General features: G+C 47.5%; 1 protein-coding gene across 3 annotated transcripts in view; it reads left to right on the top strand.

The window, feature by feature from the left end:
* The window catches only part of senju (UDP-galactose transporter senju), a 207,281-nt gene that overhangs the window by 123,156 nt on the left and 58,816 nt on the right, over positions 1–25,309 (top strand). For 2 of the 3 annotated variants that reach the window (XM_069315610.1, XM_069315608.1), the window contains 3 exons: positions 1,190–1,375; positions 20,730–20,909; positions 24,081–24,224. In XM_069315610.1, coding sequence (XP_069171711.1) covers positions 1,190–1,375; positions 20,730–20,909; positions 24,081–24,224 — 510 coding nt within the window. The remainder of the gene's footprint in view (positions 1–1,189; positions 1,376–20,729; positions 20,910–24,080; positions 24,225–25,309) is intronic. The other variant, XM_069315609.1, reaches the window with a different exon arrangement.

Below are 25,309 nucleotides of genomic sequence, written 5' to 3'. Positions count from 1 at the left end.
CTTCTTCTGTGGTTAGTTAGCTTCAGAGAGCCACTGGAGGGTTCCCCCAGAAACCGTGTTGAATATAATGAAATGCCTCTTTCTGGTAGAGCTTTGGGGGTTCCCTGATTCCCTCCCTCTCTCAAAGATCTCTCTCCAAGATTCATCAGTTTGAGGGTGAATTGTTCACCGACTCCAAAACTGACCAGGGAAACCAGCTGCAGCCAGGATCTGGGCCACCTGACAATGGAAAATAGTAGAGGGACTGGTCCCAAACCAGCACACAGAAATAACTCCACATGAGATGCTGCAGGAATGCTAAGCCCTGAAACCATCTCAAGGTAATCTCAAGGTATGGTGATGTTATGGTAATAGCAAATTTTGAGCTAGTTTGAATGAGTCCCTTGTTCTGTGTGAATCATCAGCATTGTTGTTTGTCTGTTTTTGAGGCTTCCCTTTCTGTGCCCCCCCAACTCGGTTGTCTGTAAAGCTTCGCTGACTGAGTGGATGGTTTCCTGGTGGGGGTGATGAATTGTGTCTTGCCCCCGAGCCCAGGTTCTGGGTCTGGTCCAAGGCAGACCAAACAGAATTGATACAACTGAAGTGACCTTTTACATGAATTAATCTCAGCGAGATAGCTACAGGAAGCCACCAGGGCTCTACCAGAAATAAGCATTTCAATACATTCGTTGTTGAGTTTTAACAGTTATTAAACTTTACAAATTGTGTACACAGTATTGTATAAATATGCAAACTTTCAATACAGCTGTTCATTCATCACCCTGGGAGGTCATGGTTTGCCATTGTCAAGAACAAAAGGCCTTGTGAAAATATCAAGGTCCCCCTAGGCCAACAACTGACCTGTCTCAAGATAATACCCACAAAGGGTGCCTAACTCTCAGGTGCCTATTTACTGCTAGGTAAACAACAGCCACGGGTGTAAGGAAAGATCTTGTCCTGCCTGGAAATCAAACCCGAGACCATTGGGTTATGGCCAATTGTGCCGACAGTTGTGCTACAATAAATATACAAAGCAGAATCTTCAAGCTTGGGATGATCTACCTGCAACTAATATTGTTGTGTTCAGTCACTTCATATATAAGTCAACAAGTATACTTATATGTCTTGTGGGGCACATGTGCCATACAAGCATATATTGTTGTTATTGGCATCATCATCTTTGTACAGTCATTTCATTCTCTTTTCTAAGGTTGTTTTCAAGAAGCAGTTGAGCAGACGTCAGTGGGTTTCCTTGCTCATTCTTACTGTGGGATGTATTGTCAAGCAGCTTAGTTCAATAAAGAAACAAGAAATCTCACCAACACAGCCCGAGTCCACCTACACTACATTTTTCCTTAACTTTGCATCACTTCACACAGGCCTCATGCTTGTTCAGGTATGTTGGGAAATTTTAAGTAGCTTTATTTGCATCTTTTTTATTTATTTATAGTTGTTTGTACTTTATCATATAGTTTTAATTTTATATTGTGAATTTTGTATAGAAATTGCAGATCCGGAGTTACAAATCAAATCATCTCAAAAAGATCTACAGTGTGTCCTCACTTGAACGAACTATATGGGGCGAAGCCGATTCGTTCCAGTGCGGAATTCGTTCCATCCGTCCAGCCCCAACAACCTTCTTATTTTTTTTTTTTTAAACATATGCCAGGACACATTAGTTTGTTTCTTTGTTGTGTGGTGCTTCATTATAATATCTTTCATGCTCTTTTGGTGTCAATAATAATCTGAGATGCGAGAATCACCATTCCCCACCCCACCCACACCATCCCCCACACCACCCACACCATCCTCCACACCACCCACACCATCCCCCACACCACCCACACCATCCTCCACACCACCCACACCATCCTCCACACCACCCACACCATCCTCCACACCACTCACACCATCCTCCACACCACCCACACCATCCCCCACACCACCCACACCATCCCCCACACCACCCACACCATCCCCCACACCACCCACACCATCCCCCACACCATCCTCCACACCACCCACACCATCCCCCACACCACCCACACCATCCTCCACACCACCCATACCATCCCCACACCACCCATACCATCCCCCACACCACCCATACCATCCCCCACACCACCCATACCATCCCCACACCACCCATACCATCCCCCACACCATCCCCCACACCACCCACACCATCCCCCACACCATCCCCCACACCACCCACACCATCCTCCACACCACCCACACCATCCTCCACACCACCCACACCATCCTCCACACCACCCACACCATCCCCCACACCACCCACACCATCCTCCACACCACCCACACCATCCTCCACACCACCCACACCATCCTCCACACCACCCACACCATCCCCCACACCACCCACACCATCCCCCACACCACCCACACCATCCTCCACACCACCCACATCATCCCCCACACCACCCACACCATCCCCCACACCACCCACACCATCCTCCACACCACCCACATCATCCCCCACACCACCCACACCATCCCCCACACCACCCACACCATCCTCCACACCACCCACATCATCCCCCACACCACCCACACCATCCCCCACTCCACCCACATCATCCCCCACACCATCCCCCACACCACCCACACCATCCCCCACACCCCCACACCATTCCCAACACCACTAACACCATTCGCCACCACCACCCACACCATACCCCACACACCCCACATCATCCCCCACACACCCCACACCACCCACATCATCCCCCCACACCCAACCACACCACCCACACCAACCCACCCACACCCAAACCACACCACCCACACCAACCCACCCACACCACCCAAACCATACCACACCACCCACACCGTGTATTGAAACAGCAGGCTTGGAAGCGTCTCAACTCGCCCGACAAAAAAAAATGATGGGTTGACAGGTCTCCTCTCACACCTCCAGGTTTCCCCCCTCCCCACCCCCCAGGTACCCGGCCATACACACCACAATGCCAAGTCAGCTATTGTTTTCTTCAGGAAACAATAAAACGTGTTAATGATTAATAATGTATATTAATACAACATATTTTGGCATAAATATTTTACAGCTAAGATTGAGATTTAAAATAGAGTATGAATGAGAGGTTTGGCAGCCATGCGTGGTCACCACCCTTCTCTCTCCACTTCCACCTCCCCTGACAACACCTTCCACTACTGACCCCACCTGCCTCTTTCCACCACCTGCCTCCCCTGACCCCACCTGCCTCCCCTGACCCCCACCTGCCTCCCCTGACACCACCTTCCACCACTGACCCCACCTGCCTCCCCTGACCCCACCTGCCTCCCCTGACCCCCACCTGCCTCCCCTGACCCCACCTGCCTCTTTCCACCACCTGCCTCCCATGACACCGCCTGCCTCCTCTGACACCACCTGCCTCCCCTGACACCACCTGCCTCCCCTGACCCCACCTGCCTCCCCTGACACCACCTGCCTCCCCTGACCCCACCTGCCTCCCCTGACCCCACCTGCCCCCCCCCTGACACCACCTGCCCCCCCCCTGACACCACCTTCCTACCCTGACCCCACCTGCCTCCCCTGACCCCACCTGCCTCCCCTGACCCCACCTGCCTCCCCTGACCCCACCTGCCCCCCCCTGACACCACCTGCCCCCCCCCTGACACCACCTTCCTACCCTGACCCCACCTGCCTCCCCTGACCCCACCTGCCTCCCCTGACCCCACCTGCCCCCCCCCTGACACCACCTGCCCCCCCCCTGACACCACCTTCCTACCCTGACCCCACCTGCCTCCCCTGACACCGCCTGCCTCCCCTGACACCGCCTGCCTCCCCTGACACCGCCTGCCTCCCCTGACACCACCTGCCTCCCCTGACACCACCTGCCTCCCCTGACACCACCTTCCTCCCCTGACACCACCTGCCTCCCCTAACACCGCCTGCCTCCCTTGACACCACCTGCCTCCCCTGACACCGCCTGCCTCCCCTGACACCGCCTGCCTCCCCTGACACCGCCTGCCTCCCCTGACACCGCCTGCCTCCCCTGACACCGCCTGCCTCCCCTGACACCGCCTGCCTCCCCTGACACCGCCTGCCTCCCCTGACACCGCCTGCCTCCCCTGACACCGCCTGCCTCCCCTGACACCGCCTGCCTCCCCTGACACCGCCTGCCTCCCCTGACACCGCCTGCCTCCCCTGACACCGCCTGACTCCCCTGACACCACCTGCCTCCCCTGACACCACCTGCCTCCCCTGACACCGCCTGCCTCCCCTAACACCGCCTGCCTCCCTTGACACCACCTGCCTCCCCTGACACCGCCTGCCTCCCCTGACACCGCCTGCCTCCCCTGACACCGCCTGCCTCCCTTGACACCGCCTGCCTCCCCTGACACCACCTGCCTCCCCTGACACCACCACAAATGATGCCAGCCACCTCACCAAGGCCTAACGTTCACACGACCTGTGCTTGTTTTATTGGCCTCCTCAAAATGTATTCTAAATAGGTAGGCTGTTAGAGGAGGGAGGGAGGGATCCAGGAAACAACCCCCACTCCCCCAATGGCTCAGGGAGCGACCGGCTGGCCACACAATGCCAGCTGTTATCTACACCCCAATTGTATTAAAAATTCTGTGAAAAGGAAATGTGTTCAAACTGTTTAAAATATGTACTGTATATATTACAATTTTCACCATTATTATTGCTCCAATATGACATTTTTCTAATAAAAAGGCTATTTTCAGTGTAGATAATGCGATAATTATCATTAAATTGACTCTTGGCATCTGACGACGAGAGGAGAGTGAGTGGTCTCTGTGGTCAGGTGGAGGAAGGAGGGTGGGGGGCGGGGGAGCACGTGTTGCCTCCTGACAACAACTCTCTCACCAATGCCCCCCTGACACCATTTTATCACCATTTCTCCCTAGAAACAATGGGTAGGGATAATAAAACACTACATAACTGTTTACACTCTGGCGAATCATAGTTGATGACAGCCAGCTCTGACGCTCGGCCTCGGTGACCGCTTAGACGAACATTCCTCACTTAATCGAACATTTGTATGTTCCACTGAACATTTGGTACCGAATTCAATTTGTTCGGCTCTTCCGGGAATTCGATAGAGCGGGGTTCGTTAGTCTGAGGAAGCACTGTATATCACTCAAATCGAATTTTATGAGGATACCGTGTGGTCATATTGGCACAACTCTTAGTTGGTGTTGGAGATGTATTGTATTTGTGAATGTCTGGGAGTGCACTTCAGTAGCTCTCTGCAGTTACAAACTGAAAGCAACTAAGTCCTTGATGCCCACGAGAGCCTACTGGGAACCAGGACCAGAATCTGGTTTTCTCAGTCTTGGAGAGCCTTGGGATCAGAGGTCAACTCAATACAGAGATAAAACTCCACCTGAAAGCACAAGCGCTATAAGGTAACCAACAGCTTGGAAGATATTTATTACCCTGATGATAAATAACTATGATATAGCCACTCGCCACCAGGTGGCAGCCCAGGGTCTCAGCCAGTCATCACTCTACTCACAAGCCTGGAGTGTGACCAAAGGACACCACACTGCTCTGCTAGACCCATTTTCAGTTTTAAGCTTTAACCCCTGGGCGGCGCAGCTATTAATAGCCGACAACACTGCTGAGCGCAAGAACAAAAAACCAGTGTTTAATGTAATGAAACGCCATTTTCTGGGTGAGCCCCAGGGGCTCCCTGGAGCTTATCAGGCTAATGTATGTTATATTAGACCGGGACATTAGCTAAGGAGTTCAGACCTACCAGGGACCATCGCCAGAACCTGGCCCCTTCAGAGAGGTTTCATGGAGCAATGGACCTGGAAAACTCACTTGTGGTTGAAGTTTTCCTTATCTGCCATCAACTGGGGTTAGGCACCCAGAAAGGTAGGCATAACAAAACAAACACCACATGGTAAAAAACTAAAACAAAAAAACGAACAGAGAGGTAGAAACTCCCTACAATCCCAAGAAAACGAGCAAACATCACACTTTACTGTCCGCCGATCATCCGCGCAGCCCTCCACGCCCCGAGAGGGGAAGGGGGGAGTCCTGGACCTCACTGCGCCGGCTGCCTAGCATGAGTTCGGAAGCTGAGCTTCAACCAACGCGAAAAATACGCCGACTGGTGGGAGGGAGGGTTGCCAGGGAGCCTCCAGGGCTCACCCAGAAAACAGTGTTTCATTACATGCAACTCTGGTTTTCTGCGGGGAGCTCCTACGGCTCCCTGGAGCTTCATACCCAAAGAAAGGGCTGATCAGGGCTCCAAAGGATACCTGATCAACCAGGCTGTGACTCATACGTCAGGCTGCGAGCAGCCGCATCCAACAGCCTGGTTGATCAGTCCAGCGACCAGGAGGCCTGGTCCACGATCGGGCCGCGGGGATGCTAAGCCCCGGAAGCACCTCAAGGTAACCTCAAGGTAACCCGGGAGGCGGCCGTCACAAACTCCACAACGCGAAGCCAAGACAACAGGCTGCAACCTGCGACCCAAGGCAACAAGAACGCACAGGAGCAGATACGCGCATAAAGAACAGGCATCCAGGAACCTGTGCGACCCTCAAATCCTTGTGCCCGAAATGAGCCCTAGACGTCACCAACACAGCAGCGAAAGCTGCAAACGTCCGAACAGCACGGGCACAAGGATAGACCGCAGGAACTTAAAAACTTTGCAGACGACCTGGGAGACCCAAGCCCTGAAACAGGGAACAAGGGGAACCGGATCAACCCAAAGCACATCACCAGACACGGTACACAGGTGATGGCAAAAAAGCACAACCGATCAACACAGGACGCACCCCCGGTGGAACCAATCAAGCATCAATAACCCAAGGACCCCTCCGGAAAGCAACCGTCTCGACCGTTGCCAGAAGGATGGAGAAAGGCTGCAAACGTACAAACCTACCACCAGTACCAAAGAGCAGAAACCTGAACCGAAGGGGCTACCACAAACTGAGGAAAAGATAAGAGGGCACCCTGATAAAGGACCAGGACGGTTCGAGCGACGCATAAGCAGGCCGGAGGCGAAACAAAACATGAGAAAGCGTACGGAATGGGGCATATGTGACGTCCACCCCAAACGCAAGCCGAAGCGGCTCCGCCAGCGCTGCACAAAATGAGGGGACAGTAAGAAACATCAAATAACTGTTGTCCTGAAAACCCAAGAAAGGACAAGACAACCCAATGCGAAAGAGAAGACGACCTACGAAGAGCAAGAAAAAGGTGCATAGAAACACCAGGAACATCATACTGTCACCGTGACGAAGCTTGCAGGTGGGACACCATCAACAGAGCCACCTGATCATCGAACCAATTCTCATAAAATTGTGTTCGGCTTCCTGCTCCCTTCACCTAATTTCATTACTTTACACTTACCTGAGTTAAATTTTAGTAGCCATTTTCTAGACCATCTTCTTGAGGTTATCTTGAGATGACTTCGGGGCTTTAGTGTCCCCGCGGCCCGGTCCTCGACCAGGCCTCCACCCCCAGGAAGCAGCCCGTGACAGCTGACTAACACCCAGGTACCTATTTTACTGCTAGGTAACAGGGGCATAGGGTGAAAGAAACTCTGCCCATTGTTTCTTGCCGGCGCCCGGGATCGACCCCGGGACCACAGGATCACAAGTCCAGTGTGCTGTCCGCTCGGCCGACCGGCCGAGCGGACCTCCAGTTTGTCCAGGTCATCCTGTAGTTTTTCTATCTTCATCTGTTTTCATTCTTCTCAAAATTTCTGCATCATCAGCAAACTTTGAGAGGAATGAGTCTATACCCTCTGGAAGATGGTTTCATATATCAGAAACAGGATGGGTGCAAATACCAGTGAAAAGCAGGGGTGCCATAAGCACAATCAGAGAATACTATAAACATCAGAGGTCCACGGTTGTTCAACATCCTACCAGCGAGTATAAGAAATATTGCCGGAACAACCATGGACATCTTCAAGAGAAAATTAGATAGTCTTCTCTAAAAAGTGTCGTACCAACCGGGCTTTGGTGGACATGTGGTCTGCGGGCCGCTCCAAGCAACAGCCTGTTGGATTAAGCTCTCACAAGACAAGCCTGGCCTCGGGCCGGGCTTGGGGAGTAGAAAAACTCCCAGAACCCCCATTGAGCAGGTACAGAGCCTTGTAATTACCTAAGTGTAGTTACAGGACGAGAGCTACACTCGTGGTGTCCCGTCTACCCAGCACTCTTTGTCATATAACGCTTTGAAATTACTGACGGTTTTGGCCTCCACTACCTTCTCACCTAACTTGTTCCAACCGTCTACCACTCTGTTTACAAAAGTGAATTTTCTTATATTTCTCCAGCAGCTTTGTTTCGTTAGTTTAAATTTATGACCTCTTGTTCTTGAAGTTCCGGGTCTCAGGAAATCTTCCCTATCAATTTTATCGATTCCTGTTACTATTTTGAACGTAGTGATCATATTGCCTCTTTTTCTTCTATCTTCTAATTTTTGCATATTTAATGCCTCTAACCTCTCCTCATAGCTCTTGTCCTTCAGTTCTGGGAGCCACTTAGTGGTATGTCGTTGCACCTTTTCCAGTTTGTTGATATGTTTCTTAAGATATGAGCACTATACAACCGCTGCATATTCCAGCTTTGGTCTAACAAAAGTTGTGAACATTTTCTTTAATATTTCTCCATCCATGTATTTGAAAGCAATTCTGAAGTTAGAAAGTGTAGCATAGGCTCCTTGCACAATGTTCTTAATGTGGTCCTCAGGGGACAGTTTGCTATCTAGAACCACCCCAAGATCCCTTTCTTTGTCAGAATTCTTTAAAGATTTCTCACATAATTTATAGGTTGTGTGGGGTCTATGTTCTCCAGTTGGAGGTCCCTGTGCCCTTCTTTACCAACTTCGAGGTCATCCCCGGAACTCAGTTCCTGCGACGGCGCTGGAACCAATCGTATTGGCGTATGCCTTTCCATTGGAGACTTTCAGCGCCGTGGAGAGGGGGTACCTGCTGCCTGGGTAACAGCTTCTCTCCCGAATCAACCTACCCTGCGACACCAGAGCGTAACTCCATAGTCTCCTGAGACTGATGGATGCCTCCTATCTCCATGTTCTCCAGTTCCACATTTCATAACATGGCATTTATTTACATTAAATTCCATTTGCCAAGTGTTGCTCCATATACTTATTTTGTCCAGGTCTTCTTGAAAAGCATAACAATCATCTAGGTTTCTTATCTTCCCTATTATCTTAGCATCATCAGCAAACATGTTCATATAATTTTGTATTCCCACTGGTAGATCGTTTATGTAGTGAGACTCTTCTGGTGACATCTTGCCACTCTTAGGTCTCCCCACTCAGTTACTTGCTGTTTCCTGTTGCTTAGATTCTCCCTTATCCATTGGAGCACCTTACCTTATTTTTTCCTGCCTGTTTCACCAACTTTTGTAACAGCCTATTATGGGGTATTGTGTCAAAAGGCTTTTTGACAGTCTAAAAAATAGCAGTCTGAACCCTTCCCTTTCTTGCCTAATTTTTGTTATCTGGTCATAGAATTTTATCTAACCTGTGTGGCACGATTTACCATCCCTGAGCCCATGCTGGTGGTGTGTTACAAAGCTCCTCTCCAGATGTTTTACAAGCTTTATCCTCGCTATCTTCTCTGTTACCTTGCATGGCATACAAGTCAGGGAAACTGCTCTGGAGTTTGGTGCCTCCTGTCTGTCACCCTTTTTGTATATTGGGACTTCATTAACCATCTTCCAGCTTTCTGGTAGGTCTCCTGTCTCTAGTGACCCGTTATACACCATAGAGAGTGGCACATTTAGTGTTTCTGCACCCTATTTTAGTATTCATAGTGAGATTCTGTCAGGCCCAACAAAGGCCCAATAGCCTTTGTCACATTCAGCTCCAACAGATTCCTTTTGACCTCATCACTGGCAAGTTCAAATTCCTCCAATGTTATTTGGTTTATCGCCTTCTCTCTCAGTACAGGGACTTCTCCTTGATCTATTGTGAAGACCTCCTGAAATTTTTTGTTGTTTCACACACACACCTTCTCTCTATCTGTTCTCCCCTTTTCTCAGTTTCATCACTTGTTCCTTCACTGCTGTTTTCTTCCTGATTTGTCTGTGGAGCAGTTTTAGGTTATGTCTTGGTTCTACATGCGATTTCATTTTCATAGTGTCTCTGCTTCTCTCCTCACTGAGGAGCCACCACGTCTGACATTTCCTTATGTCAGACATTTCTGGCTCTCTGGTGTTCTGTGCAGTTACTTTCGTAGTTTCTCTGTGTTCTTGTACTTAATTGCTTTGATTCCTTACATACCTGATTGAACCATTGTTCAATTGTTCATTGCTTATAATGAATTGTTCTGGTTATAATTTGTCTCCTTTTGGGTCGGAATAAACCTGTCTGCAGTTTCCTGGCACTTCTGGGTTATGTAGTCCATCATATCTTGTTCAGTCTTTTCTCTGAGTTCTGTTTCCCATGGTATTTGGAAGTTCATCATCTCCTCATAGTTTCCTCTTCGGTAAGCCAACCTTTTCCTTTATGATCCCTTCCTTGGATAGGTTATCCCTTCTTCCACCATATACTCAAAAAGCTCTCTATGTCAGTACTCTATAGTCAGTCATTCCTATGGGGGCTTCTAATTTTACTTCCCTTATGTCTGACTTATTCATGGTGAATATCAGGTCAAGTCTAGCTGGTTCATAGTTGCCTCTCATTCTTGTGGGTGCCTCAATGTGATGGCTCAGAAAGTTTCTTGTTGCCATGTCCAATAGTTTACTTCTCCATGTATCTGCACCTCCATGTGGTTCTCCATTCTCCCAGTCTATTGAACAAATAATGTTCAATAGTAAAGCTATTGTAGTGTAGTAAAGCTCCCAGTCTATCTTTCTGTGGTTGAAGTTGCCCATGATTAAAAGTCTGGATCCATTCCTGCAGGCAACTGAAGCTACTGCTGCTCTATTATATTAATGGGTTGCCATGTTGTTTCTTTCAAACTCATGTCTGGGTCTTCTATCATTTAATGGAGGGTTGTAAATTACTGCTACTATTATCTTAGGTCCACCCATTATCATAGTTTCTGTTATATAGTATCTGAATCATTCACAGCCTGGGATATCCATCTCTTCAAAACTCCAGTCCTTTTTAATTAGCAGGGCACTTTTCCTTCTCTCCCTTCCCTCTCTGTCCCTACTAGAAATACTGCATTTGCTATGATGCCAGACAGTTTCATTTCTGTGAGTGCTATTACATCTGGGTTTTCTTCTTGTGCCCTTTTGGCTAGTTCACCTGCTTTTCTGTGGGGAGCCCCTACGGCTCCCTGGAGCTTATCGGGCTAATGTATGCTATATTAGAGCTGGACATTAGCTAAGGAGTTCAGACCTACCAGGGACCAGCGCCAGAACCTGGCCCCTTCAGAGAGGTTTCAGAGAGCAATGGTCCTGGAAAACCCCCTTGTGGTTGGGGTGTTCCTTATCTGCCATCGACCGGGGTTAAGCACCCAGAAAGGTAGGCATAACAAAACAAACCCCAAGTGGTAAAAAACTAAAACATAAAACCAAACAGAGAGGTAGAAACTCCCTACAATCCCAAGGAAACAAGCAAACATCATGCTTTACTGCCGCGCCAATCGTCCGCGCAGCCCTCCCCACCCCGAGAGGGGGGAGGGGGGGAGCCCTGGACCTCACCACACTGGCTGCCTAGCATCAGTTCGTAAGCTAATGTCAACCGGGACAGACGCTTCTCTGGCCTCAGTTTCCTAGGCGGTGTTTGCTGTGTGTTGTGTTGTGCGGTGACCAGGTGTTCCTCATCAGTACCAGGGCTGCATGCGCTTAGGGGCTTCCTTCCCTAAGCGCCCTGTGAGTACTGCCCTTGCGTAACAAGGTTATCTTCCCTGGGGCGTTCGGGAACCATTCCTGTAGAGGTTCTTGCTGCTCGGCATTTGCCTCGCCCTTGGGGCCAGCTGGGGCTTGGGGCCCTTGTTTGGCCCTGGGTAGGGACTGGTATTGTGCTGGTTAGGGCGTCAAGGTGTTGCGCGACCTGCCATCTAAGCGGCGACCAGTTCCTGTTGCCTCTGGAAACGGTGTACTTTTGCAGTTTTTTTTTTTTTTTTTCATTTGCCTGGTAGGGGTCTGCCTAGTGAGGCTATAGTTTCACTGGTAGTGTTTGGTGGCCCTTTGCTAGGCCCCCGTGATTGTACACATCGCAGGGGTTTTCAGTGTTGTCCTCTACCCCCTTGTTAGTTTTGGGTTTTAACCGGTTAGCAACACCTTGCCCGCGCTTCCTGTAGTTGTTACCCTACGGGCCCTGGAAAACTCTGTCGAGGCTCGGTTGACCATTGAATGTGTCTTCTGGGTTCCAACCCGCCTTGTGCGGGTTCGTTGATTGCTGTGCCCTTGTCTCCGGGTGACAGTCGCCACTTTTACCTCCATCATGCTGCCTGTTGGGTCACTGACACCTTGACCCGGAGTCTTGCGAGCTATATTCTCTGCTTGTTCTCCAGTTCTCTCCTGATGTTATTACTGTTCAGAGTACAAGCAGCATCCGTGTTGCAAGCTAGGTTAGGTTGCTGCAACGCTCTAGGTTGGTTTCTCACTCGGATGCCCCGGGGCCGCCCCGTTTTGGCAAGGTGCTGTTCGCCCCTTTCCCTCCTTGTTCCCGGCTCTGGACCGTCTGCGGGTTTCGGGGTCGGGGCTGAGTTTAGTTGGGGCTGAGACTCGGGTGGTTTCGGGGGCTGTCCCGTTCGGGTTGGGGACGAAGGTTTTCGAGCCTGTTCCTCCTGCCAAGGCTTCTGAGTCTTACCAGTGGTCCTTTCTTGCTGCCTTTCCCATGGACTCTTCTTGTTCTTTAAGGGCGGAGGGCTTGGAGGACGGCTCTGGCCCGGGGCCTCTGTTGCGAGTTACCGGGGTTGTGTGGGGATGCCTGCTAGCAGTTCTGGGGCTGTTTGCCTATGCCTAGGTTTTCTGCTTCTGGGCAAAGAGTTTTTCGCCCATCCAGTCTGCTTGCTTCCCACTTTTACTGGCCTGTTTTCGTATCTTTTGCGTCAGTCACTGCCTCCCTGTTTCTGGTGGCCATTTTCTTCTGCCAGTTTCTCGGCGTGGCCACCAGGGCAGCGTTGCGGTTTGTTTACATGTACCTGGGTGTGTAAGCAAGCATCTTGGGTGAGTTTTTTCACCTCTTTCAGGGGTTCTATTCTCCTGTTGTCATTTCTTGGTTTTTCTGGTGTTTTCTCCCCGTCTTCTGTTCTCTGGGAACATTTGGGTGTTGATTTTTACACAGGGTTTTCCGTTTTGTTTGTTTTGGGTCTGGACCCTAAGGTTTGGGCTCAGTGTCCCTGTCTGTTTATGCTTGCTCCCATACCTTGTCCCTCGGTTTTCGGTCTGTTTTGGCCGTTTCCATGGGGGTTCTGTCCAGGGACAGTGGTATATCTCCACCGGCAAATGTAGTGGTTTGGGCTCCCCAGGTTTGATTCCTGGTTCCTTTGGGTTCTTTGGTTTCATTCTGGAGGTTTCTTCCTCTTGGGTCCCCTTTGTGGGTTCTGAGGGGGGTCCCGGGTTGCTCGGCGGATGCTCGAGCGGTTGTGCGGGAGTCTGAACTTCGACGTGCTGGTCTACCCGCAGGGTCGGGTTTGGCTTCGGCGTCTGTTTGGTTCCTTCGGAGACTCCCCTTCCGCCTCTCTTGCAGTCGTTGGGTTCGTCCTCCGGGCATCTTGTGTTGCTGCTGCGTCACCAGCTTCCTCTTTGGGGTTTTCGGTGTTCCGTGTCTTGGCACCTCCCCGAGCCTTCGCTCGATGTGTTCACAGACGAGTCATCTCTCCGCTGGGGCTTTGTGACCAGTGCTCACCAGGTTGGCCGGGGATGGTGGGGTCTGTGTGTCCGTCGGGCTCACAGTACGAAGTTCGTGGCTGTCTGGTTTGCGCTTCGGAGGGTTCAGGTCACTCTGTGCTCTACCATCCAGCTCCATTTGGACTGTTCTCTGGTGGTTCTTTGCCGGAACCACAGGGTTTCTCTTAGGTGTTTGACCTTTGAGGTTGGTCCCATCGAGTGGCTCGTTTGCTGGTTTCTCGGGGTTTGGCTAACCGTGAGGTTCATGTCCGGGGTGTGTCCTATGTCTTGGCGGACAGCCTGTCTCAGTTCATTCCTCTGTTCGCGGATTGACCAGTCGTCGCTGACTCCTTTCGTTGGCTCTGCCAGACGTATGGACTCCTGGCCATGAACATTTTTGTGTCGGCATAGTCTAGGTGTCGCCCATTCTATGTGGCGCCCTTACCCACCTGCGAGGCGTTCACAGTGGAAGCCTTTCAGTAGGACTGGTTGAGGTGGGGGTACCTGTTCCTCTTCTCCCAGTCCAGCTGTTGCTAAGGGTTCTGGCTCTGTTGGAGTCCATTCCCAAGGAGAATAGTCCTCATGGTCCTTTGGTGGCCGGCCCAGCTTTATTTTAGACCCTGCTTGATAGGTGTCCGAACCTGGGGCGTTTTCCCATGGCTCCGCCTCTTTCGGCAGGTCGGACCGGTCCTGTACTTGACTGGTTCGGCGTTCTCCTCGGCTCTTCATCTGGTATTTTGACGTGGGTATCACCATCTTTATGGTGATCAGGTGGCTTCGTTGATGGTGTCCCACCTGCAAGCTACGTCTCAGCGGCAGTATGATGTTCCTGGTGTTTCTATGCATCTTTCTGTTGCTCTTCGTAGGTTGTCTTCTCTTTCGCATCGGGTTGTCTTGTCCTTTCTTGGGGTTTCAGGACTACAGTTATTTGATGTTTCTTACTGTCGCCTCATTTTGTGCGGCGCTGGCGGAGCCGCTCCGGCTTGCGTTCAGGGTGGACATCACATCTGTCCCGTTCTGTACACTTTCTCGTGTTTTGTTTCACCTCCGGCCTGCTCATGCGTCACCTGAGCCATCCTGGTCCTTGATCAGGGTGCCCTCTTCTTCTCCTCAGTTTGTGGTAGCCCCTTCAGTTTAAGTTTCGTTTTCATAGGCCATATTTTGTTGGCATGGGCCTCTGCGGGTCGGGACAAGGACCTTCCAGCTCTTTCGGTGTAGAGGTTTCTGCTCTTTGGTACTGGTGATAGGTTTGTACGTTTGCAGCCTTTCTCAGTCCTTCTGGCGACGGTCGAGATGGCTGCTTTCTGGAGGGAGCCTTGGATTATTGATGCTTGATTGGTTCGGCCGGGGGTGCGTCCTGTGTTGTCCGGTTGCACCTCTTTGCCATTACCTGGGGATGTGCTTTGGGTTGATCAGGTTCCCCTCGTTCCCTGTTTCAGGGCTTGGATCTCCCAGGTTGTCCGCAGAGTTTTTAAGTCTTCCAGCCTGCGGTCTATCCTTGCGCCCATGCTGTTCGGACGTTTGCAGTTTTCCCTGCTGTGTTCGTGACATCTAGGGCTCATTTCGGGCATGAGGATTTGAGGGTCGCACAGCTTCCTGGCTGCCCATTCTTTATGCGCGTGTCTGCTCCTGTGTGTTCTTGTTGCCTTGGGTCGCAGGTTGCAGCCTGTTGTCTCGGCTTCGCATTGCAGAGTTTGTGGCGGCTGCCTCCTGGGTCAGCCCTTTCTTTTCCTTTTCTTTGGGTATGAAGCTCCAGGGAGCTGTAGGGGCTCCCCACAGAAAACCAGCGTTGAATGTAATGAAACGCCATTTTCTGGGTGAGCCCCAGAGGCTCCCTGGCAACCCTCCCTCCCACCGGTCGGTGTTTTTTACGCATTGGTTGAAGCTAAGCTTCTGAACTAATGCTAGGCAGCCGGCATGGTGAGGTCTGGGGCTCACCCCCTCCCCCTCCCAGGGCGGGGAGGGCTGCGCGAATGATTGGTGCGGCAGTAAAGTGTGATGTTTGCTTGTTTCCTTGGGATTGTAGGGAGTTTCTACCTCTGTTCAGTTTTATGTTTTAGTTTTTTACAATGTGGGGTTTGTTTTGTTATGCCTACCTTTCTGGGTACCTAACCCCGGTCGATGGCAGATAAGGAAAACCCCAACCACAAAGAGGTTTTCCAGGGCCATTGCTCCCTGAAACCTCTCTGAAGGGGCCAGGTTCTGGCGCTGGTTCCTGATAGGTCTGAACTCCTTAGCTAATGTCCCGGTCTAATATATCATACATTAGTCCGATAAGCTCCAGGGAGCCTCCGGGGCTCACCCAGAAAATGGCATCTCATTACATTCAATGCCGGTTTTTTAGTACTTATTTATTTATTTATTTATATACAGGAAGGTACATTGGGTTTGTGAGAATACATAGCATGGTATTTACAATCTTGTAAAGCCACTAGTATGCGCAGCGTTTCGGGCAGGTCCTTAATCTAACAGATAATTTTAAGTAGGTAAATTCTAGTGAAATAAATAAAATAACTTTGCAAGAAAGAAAAAATGAGATGACAGAGATTAGTAGGTATATTGAAGCACATTGGTATATTAAAGCTCTGATTGATTGCATTGACAGCTTGATTGGTAATTTAAACGAAGATTAATAGGCACCCTACAGCAAATTGAAAGTACATTTCACAACTACCTCTTACTTAAACTCCAGCATTATGGAATCCGTGGCCTTGCCCTTGACTACATCCGATCCTATCTTAGTGACAGACACCAATATGTAACCATCAATGATACAACTTCCTTCCACTCTACCAATTACCGTTGGAGTGCCACAGGGCAGTATCTTAGGACCTCTTCTATTTCTTATATATATAAACGATCTACCTAATGTCTCTAATATTCTCAAACCTATGTTGTTTGCTGACGATACTACCCTTATCTATTCAGACCTCAACCCACATACACTAAATAATGTTGTGAATAATGAATTAAAAAGTCCACTTATGGATGTCAACGAACAAACTAACATTAAACATTGAAAAGACTTACTACATCTTATTTGGAAGCAAATCATCAAATGCAATTCAGCTACAGATAGACAACATTAACATCAGTAATAAAAATGATGGCAAGTTTCTTGGCCTATTCCTAGACAAGAGACTCAACTTCAGCACCCACATTCAACACATAACTAAGAAAGTCTCTAAGACAGTTGGTATACTCTCCAAAATCAGATATTATGTTCCTAACTCTGCTCTCCTCTCACTATATTATGCACTAATCTACCCCTATCTTAATTATGGTATCTGTGCTTGGGGGTCTACCACTGCAAACCACCTTAAGCCCATCATCACACAGCAAAAATCTGCTATCAGAATAATAACTAACTCTGCTTTCAGACAACACTCAGCTCCTTTGTTTAAATCCCTAAACTTGCTAAATGTTAACTCCCTCCACACATTCTCTTGTGTCAACTACATTTACAAAACCCTGTTCTTAAATGCAAACCATGCTCTGAAACTCTCCCTGGACAGATGTAATAGGACCCATTATCACCACACCAGAAATAAATATCTCTGATATCCTCAGGGTCAAGCTTAATCTGTGTAAACACTCTATGCAAATTAAGGGACCTAGTCTATGGAACTCACTCCCTAGTGAATTGAAAAACTGTAAAACTTTTGCCTTATTTAAAAGCAAAACCAAAAAGTACCTAATATCATCTTCTTAGTTTCCTACACTGAGCTTTAAATTTGCTCTGTACCTAGTGTTACCCAATCTCCTAATTTTTATGTAGTATCAAACAACCTTATCATTGTGTTCATTGCTGTCTTCTTTTATGTGCTAGCCATATGCTGTATTGTGACTACCAATTTTTATCAACTACCATTCAAGCTGTCATTGCAGTCAATCTTACATTGTTTCTGCTGTATTGTGCCTACCAATTTTTGTCAACTACCATTCAAGCTGTCATTGCAATCAATTTTAGCTACCTGTGTGCTTTAATATACTGTACCTACAATTTTCTCTCATCTTCTATTTTTCATTCCATGTAACTGTTTTCATTTTTTTGTCTATAAATTTTGCAAGTATTTACCTCCTTAAAATTTTCTTAGGTTAAGGACCTGCCCGAAACGCTGCACGTACTAGTGGCTTTACAAGACTGTAATTATCATATTATGTATCCTCACATTCCCAATGTACATTCTTGTATATGCATAAATAAATAAATAAATACATATAAGAAGACAGTAATGATCACAATGGTAAAATTGTTTGGATTGGGTAAATGAAGATAGGGAGATTGGGTAGCACTAGATACAGTGCAATTTTAAAGCAACAAGGTAGAAAACTATGAAGATGAAATTAGGTACTTTTTAGTTTTGTTTTTGAATGATGCAAAAGTTGGACAGCTTTTCAATTCATTAGGGAATGAGTTCCATAGACTAGGTCCCTTTATTTGCATAGTGTGTTTGCACAGATTAAGTTTGACTCTGGGGATATCAAAGAGAGATTTATTTTTAGTGTGGTGATAATGGGTCCTATTACATCTGTCCAGGGGAGAGATTCAGAGCAGGATTTGCATTTAAGAACACGGTTTTGCAAATGTAGTTGACACAAGAGAATGTGTGGAGTGAGATTATGTTTAGCATGTTTAGGGAGGTAAGCAAGGGGGCTGAGTGTTGTCTGAAAGCAGAATTTGTTATTATTTTGCTAGCAGATTTTTGCTGGGTGATGGTGCAAAACCACTGGGTGATTTTTGCTGGGTGATGGTGCTCAACCACTGCAAACCACCTGAGGTGGTTTGCAGTGGTTGAGCCCCATGCACAGTAATCTCATCGATGTTTAAGTACATTGCCTTGAAGCTCACTTTTCTGTGTCGATTATCACACACACTCCCTGCTGGTGTAGGAAGCGGTTCCATGGGCAGGGCTATGTGGGTAGGTTTGTTGTCCTGTGGAGTAGGTATCAGCAGTTTGGGGGGGGAGTTGGGGTGGGGATTGAGGGCTTAGATCTTGCTTAGGCCTGCTTGGGGCAGAAGGACAGCCAAGGAATGGGGAGGCAAGGAGTACTCGGGGTGAGGGGGGGAGGGAGGTTTTGGGTGGTATAGTAGGCATTGAGTAGGGGGAAGGGAGGGCTTGAGCGGTGGGCGGTGGCTTCTATGGGGTGGCAGGTGGGGGGTTGTTACAAAAATAGATGTGGGGCTTCTATGGGGTACTGGTACTATTAAGGGGTAAGGGTAGTTAGAAGACAAGAGTATCAAATATGGGAGAGCTAAAAGGCCCGGCCCCCAAAATAAACTATCCACAGTAGTAATAACTTGCTACTAGACCATATATGTTAGTCTAAGGGTTGATCAATGCTCTCCCACACTGGAAGAAGGGATACTCTGTAATTCATGTACTTATTTATTAACCCCTTAACAACCCCCCATATACACTCACACCAATAACAATAATAATAATAACTTTACCACGCTATCTTACGTTAAAAGCCTTGGTCCACTTAGTCAGGATACAAGGTTTACACTAATAACAAGCTAGGGTAAAGTACTACTGGATAAGCACTGAAGCTGGATGCAGCTTAGGGTAGGGAAACCACGTGGGACCCTAATACAAAACACAACACTTAGGGGTACCCAAAACACTGGCAAATACTACCCCCAGGTCTCACCAATCGTTACTACCAGAGTAGGTACACTTAATAACGCCCCGTACTTAACTTAAGGATACAGGAACTTCAGGTAAGGGAAATAAGTAAGAGGAGAAGGGAGAAGAGTAGGGGTGCAGCCACAGAGTAGGTCTTATCCGCCCGAACACCAGCCAAAGAAGAAGAGAGCTCCTAGCGACCAGCTAGCCTCCCTCATGTCGTGGTGCCGGAAGGAGCCTAATTGATCGTGCAGCTAAGCACATTAAAGATATTCCCCTATGCAACGTATTGTTACTTTATGAATGATTAGAAAGTATTAGTAAGCAAAGTTGGTGCCTATGTTATTATTTAATAATCAACCCCCAGCTCAGTCTTTAAATGCTCTTTGAGAAACAATAATAGTCTTACGTCTGGCAGGGAAGATACAAACAATTGCCATTCGAGATGCACAACTGTACTACCAGAAAGTTTAATAGCTCAATTTTGACCTCTGGTTTCCACTGGAGAACCCAGGGTCGTAACAGGGGTGTTGCAGTTCTCTGGTTTTCCTGAATTGCTAAATGTGGTTTCCCCACTCCCCTCTTGGATTGTTGGGTTGTATGTCGCGGATGAGTCTCTCAACTTCGTCATAATGTCTGCAGTGCTCCCTCCTCCCTAAGTGCCCATTTGTTTTCTTCTCCATGGGTAGTTAGCTTCAGGGGTCAACAAGTCCCCCAGAAAACCATCGTTAAATGTAATGAAATGTCAATTTCTGGGTGAGTCCCAGTGGCACCATCACCATCCCTCCCTACAAGGTCGTTGGGGGGTGTTGACATCTTCGTAGAACTGAGAAGCGGAGCAGACGGCTAGCTGTGAGCCGCCTTCCTTTCCTTTCCCATAAACGAGGGGAATGGTGGGGCATATGAGCTGGCGCTAGTTTCGTGAATTTTTTATATTTTGTTTATATGGGGAGTTCTTTAGGCAGTTCTCAAAGCTGTGGGTTTCTTTGAAGCCACCAGTGTTTGGTTTTGTTTCACAGACTTTCTGGGTGCCTTTCCTGGTGAGTTGCATAAGTGAATAACAAAATCTATAAATGCCACCACTCTGCACCTTTGTGAAGGGGCCAGGTTCTGGCTCTGGTCCTTGGTAGGCTGATAGAACTCTGGGACGAATAGGGCCTAGCAGTGTCGCACACTATCAGAGATAGTAGCTTCAGGGAGCCACCAGAGCTCACTCCAGAAATTGGCATTTCATTACATTCAATGCTGATTTTTTCTAAATTAAAAAATATGTAACTCGCCTCAACACACTACAGAAAACTGATATATAAACTTAGTTTCTTGTTACAGGTATTCTGCTCCTGCCTTGCTGGTGTTTATAATGAGAAGTTGCTGAAAGATACAGGTGTTGAGGTTCATATTATGGTGCAAAATGTCTTTATGTACATAGACTCCATCATTTGCAATGCAGTTATTCTCCTATTTAGAGGGGAGTTATTTTCTGCCTTTACTGCAGCATCCCTCACTCAGGTTAGTTCACATTAATTTTGTTTTTCTATTTTTGACTGCTGTGGCTTCTTTGCTAAGCCATGCATCCCCATCTTCTCAATTACAGCTGTGCAATCTCATCTTCCTGTCTGGAGGGAGCCCTCCAGTAGCTCCCTGAAGTGAATATCTTGCTAATATAAGCAATACAATATAACACTAATATAATATAAGCAATCTTGCTGAGATTGCTACATACGGTACTGAAGGGTCACATCAGTCACAGAAGTTCTATTTGGCCTACCAGTGACCAGTGCCAGACAGAACCTGGCATCCCTCACAATCACAAGGAACAGGTGACAGTCTACCACCCTGCCACAAGAATCCTCCAGAAAATCAGTGAAGCTTTACAGATAACAAGAGGGTTTAGAAAAAAACAAAGCCTCAAAACTGCTAAATAACCCTGCAAACGATTCATACAGAACAAGGGATTCACTTATTCTAGTTTGAAACTCGTTAGTACCAATTACCACCACCAGGTCCCCGCTCCCTGCCCTTTATCGACTCACCACCTCAATTTTGTGGCCTTGCCTCTCTTTTCCTCGAGGGCTTGTCTAAACTAAACTAAACTGGGTATTCTCAAACCCACATGCTTATATGGTGGGATGTGAGCTCCATCTGGCAGGTGTTCCTGATTGGGGATTTGATTGTTGCACTCATGAGCTACCTGTGTTTCCAAAGGTGTGGGCAAGTGGCAGCTTCATTTGCACCTGGCTACAATTTGCATGTCTGGGTCCTCATGGAGGGAGCTCTTTGAGCTTCTCGGTGAGGATTAGCCATCACTGGGGTCCACTTTGGGGACGGAGGCCATGCAACCTGCGGGTTTGGCCTTTGTGGCCTTGCCCAACATGCTAGCCCCTCTCCTTCAGGAGTGGTGGCAGCATTTCATTTTTCTGGCACACCTCATATGTTGATAGGCCATGTCAGGCCTATCTACATATTTGGTTTGGTCTCTTACCCAGAAAAAAGGGCAGCCTCCCCTTTTCTCTCCTCTTTCCAGACAAGGTTTTTGCCCAGTTTGTGTCTCTGACAGCTTTTTCTTGCCACCCTATAGATCAGCTGTTGTTCACTCGGGCTTCTATTTCCCTTTTGGAGGTGGTCTGGTTGGGCAGACACTGTTATGACCCAGGTGGTCCTAAGATAAGAGGAACAACAGTTTGTGCTAAACAGATACAGTGAAGTTAGTAGTCAGGAGCCATTGAATAAAAAATGCTTGCCAACCACATGATGAATTAAAGAGATGTAAGCTTGTAGCTGGTTTAAGAAAAATTAGTATGAAGTTTATTTAAGGAAAGAGCCAGATAGAAGGATATAACATATGTTTGGTAAATACTTAAGAAATTGGCAGTAGTTTAATGTTTGTTCAGGGAACAGTTTACAGTATGGGAGTTTTGACTGCTCATGGCATCATTGGAAAGTCGGAGGGATTGCAGCTTTGGACGTGCGTCGGACTGGAGATGGCCTAAGAAAGTCTGAGATTTATTTGAGAAGTTCATATTTCCACTTATTATTTACTGGCTACCAATCTCATATTATTGATGTTATGTTATGCTATTCTAGCCATTACCTACTTTGTGTTGTTTGGGGTAAGGCCATAGAGGATTAAATGTACTGAGGGTTAAGGGATAATGTTCAAGTGTATGCCTCCATCAGAGGTTGTAGGCCCACCTATAATATTGCCTTTGTAATTTATACTCTTCTGAGGCTTCTGAGCCTTCCCAGTCAAATCCCTCTTTTGAGGCCTTTCTCTTGGACTCCATTATCCTTTCCCAAGCAGTGGGCATGAATGAGGGCTCTGTCTCGGGGCATTTGCCTGAAGCTTCTGGGGCTCTGGGAAGTCCAGTTCGAGCTCTTAGTATTTTATTTAGTATTTTAGTATATTTAGTATTTTAGTATATTTGGTGTTTTAGTATATTTAGTGTTATAGTTTAGTATTTTTTGTGTAGTAGTTGTACATCACATAAGCATTGTAGATAGCCATTTCCACAAAATAGGTCATTTTCTTCGTCCATTTGTGAGTTTTCCATGTGAAGTGATAATATTTGATCATTTGGTCAAAGTGATCAACACCTTTCATGTTTGTATTGTAGTCACAGATTGCATTCGGCTTGTTGACAGTTACCAAACAGTCCCCAAAAAATTGGATAAAAACCTGATTTTTGGCAATTATTTTAGTGGATGACGCAGCATTGCATCGTCACCGAGATTACCAATAGTAAACTGACGACGCAGCATTGCGTCACCCCCCCGGACGAAAGTGTTAATTGGCGGATGCTTGAGCAGCTGTGCGAGAGAGTGCACTTCCCCCTTCTGGTTTTCCTGATTGGCAGGGTTTGGCTCAGGAGGCTGTTTTGGTTTCTTCAGGGTGGCCTCTTTTGCTGCTCTCACAATCATGTCCTGAATCTGGTGTCACTTTACTGCCTGTTGCATCACCAGCATCTTCTTATGGCTTTTGGGGGGTTTGGTACTATGGCTCCTTCTGCCTCCCTCGATGTTTTTACAGGTGCTTCAGATGTTGGTTGGGGCTTTGTAACCAGAGCTCCCTGGTCCAGCCAGGGTCATTGGTGCCCGTTCTTTTGTCAGGCTCACAACATTTTTTGGGAGTTTGTGGCTTTATGGCAGGAGCTGCAGAGGATTCAGATTACTCGGGGCTTGGTGATCCGTCTCCTTTTGGACTGTTCCCTCATGGATCAATGTCTCAACTGGGGGAAGGGTCTCTTGGGTCTGTGACTCTTCAGAGCTGGTCACTTGGGGTAGCTCTTCTGCTGAGTTCTCAGGGTTTGACTCTCCATGTCATTCACGTTTAGGGAGTGTCCAACGTCCTGGCTGATAGTCCCTCTTGCTTCATTCCTCTTTCCATGGAGTGGACCATCAACCTTCCTTTAGCTTTGTCATTCAATCGAGCCACCATTCAATGCCTCCAGATAAAGTTACTTTTGAGAATTTTGAGATGGATGACATGTTGTAGTGTCATGTGGAATGTTAATTACCTGTAAAAGGAAGATGACACGTTTCTGTGTCATCGCCATGTTAAAGTGTTAATTAACATATTAGAATAATTTTAATTCTTGTTAAACATCTAATATAGCTTTCATATTCAACTTAATGTTTTAGTAATCAATTATTACAGGTATTACAACTTGTTCATATTTGCAGGTGTGGCAGCTTGCTGTTGTAGTGATTATTATTAATAATGCAGCAGTTGGCATTGTAACAAGTTTCTTCCTCAGAAACTTAAATTCTATCCTTAAAACATTTGCCTCTGCACTCGAACTGATGTTTACGGCCATATTATCATGGGTAAGTTGAATTTGTATATTTCTGTTCACCCGCACTAAGGTCAAATTATTCTTCAGGTTATTAAGTGTGCATATATTCCTAGAATATCATGTGGAATGCATGCAAAATGTGTAAGATAGTGCAGAATATACTCGAGAGCAGTACAGTATTGCAAAGTAAACTCACATCAGCTGTATTAGAAAATGGGTCAGATCAGCTCTGCATTGGGAGAGTAAACTTGGATCAACTCTGTTGGGAAAGTAAATTAGATCAGCTCTGTTGTGAAAGTAAATCAGATCAGCTGCATTGAGAAAGTAAATCAGATTAATTCGTTTGAGAAAGTACACTCAGATTAGCTCTGTTGTGAAGGTAAACCAGACCAGCTGTGTTGGCAAAGTTAATTGTATTAGCTCTGTTGGGAAGGTAAACTCAGATCAGCTTTGTTGTGAAAGTAAACTCAGATAAACTCTGTTTGGAAAGTAAACTGAGATCAGCTGTGCTGGGAAAGTAAACAGAGATCAGCTGTGCTGGGAAAGTAAACAGAGATCAGCTGTGTTGGGAAAGTAAACAGAGATCAGCTGTGCTGGGAAAGTAAACAGAGATCAGCTGTGCTGGGAAAGTAAACAGAGATCAGCTGTGCTGGGAAAGTAAACAGAGATCAGCTGTGCTGGGAAAGTAAACTGAGATCAGCTGTGCTGGGAAAGTAAACTGAGATCAGCTGTGCTGGGAAAGTAAACTGAGATCAGCTGTGCTGGGAAAGTAAACTGAGATCAGCTGTGCTGGGAAAGTAAACTGAGATCAGCTGTGCTGGGAAAGTAAACTGAGATCAGCTGTGCTGGGAAAGTAAACTGAGATCAGCTGTGCTGGGAAAGTAAACTGAGATCAGCTGTGCTGGGAAAGTAAACTGAGATCAGCTGTGCTGGGAAAGTAAACCGAGATCAGCTGTGCTGGGAAAGGAAACTGAGATTAGCTGTGCTGGGAAAGTAAACTGACATCAGCTGTGCTGGGAAAGTAAACTGACATCAGCTGTGCTGGGAAAGTAAACTGACATCAGCTGTGCTGGGAAAGTAAACTGACATCAGCTGTGCTGGGAAAGTAAACTGACA

The sequence above is a fragment of the Procambarus clarkii genome, chromosome 81 (genome assembly GCF_040958095.1).
Source record: "Procambarus clarkii isolate CNS0578487 chromosome 81, FALCON_Pclarkii_2.0, whole genome shotgun sequence".
In the NCBI taxonomy this organism is placed as follows: domain Eukaryota; kingdom Metazoa; phylum Arthropoda; class Malacostraca; order Decapoda; family Cambaridae; genus Procambarus; species Procambarus clarkii.
Note: the sequence above shows the minus strand (reverse complement) of the source record. Positions and strands in the feature narration are given on the sequence as shown.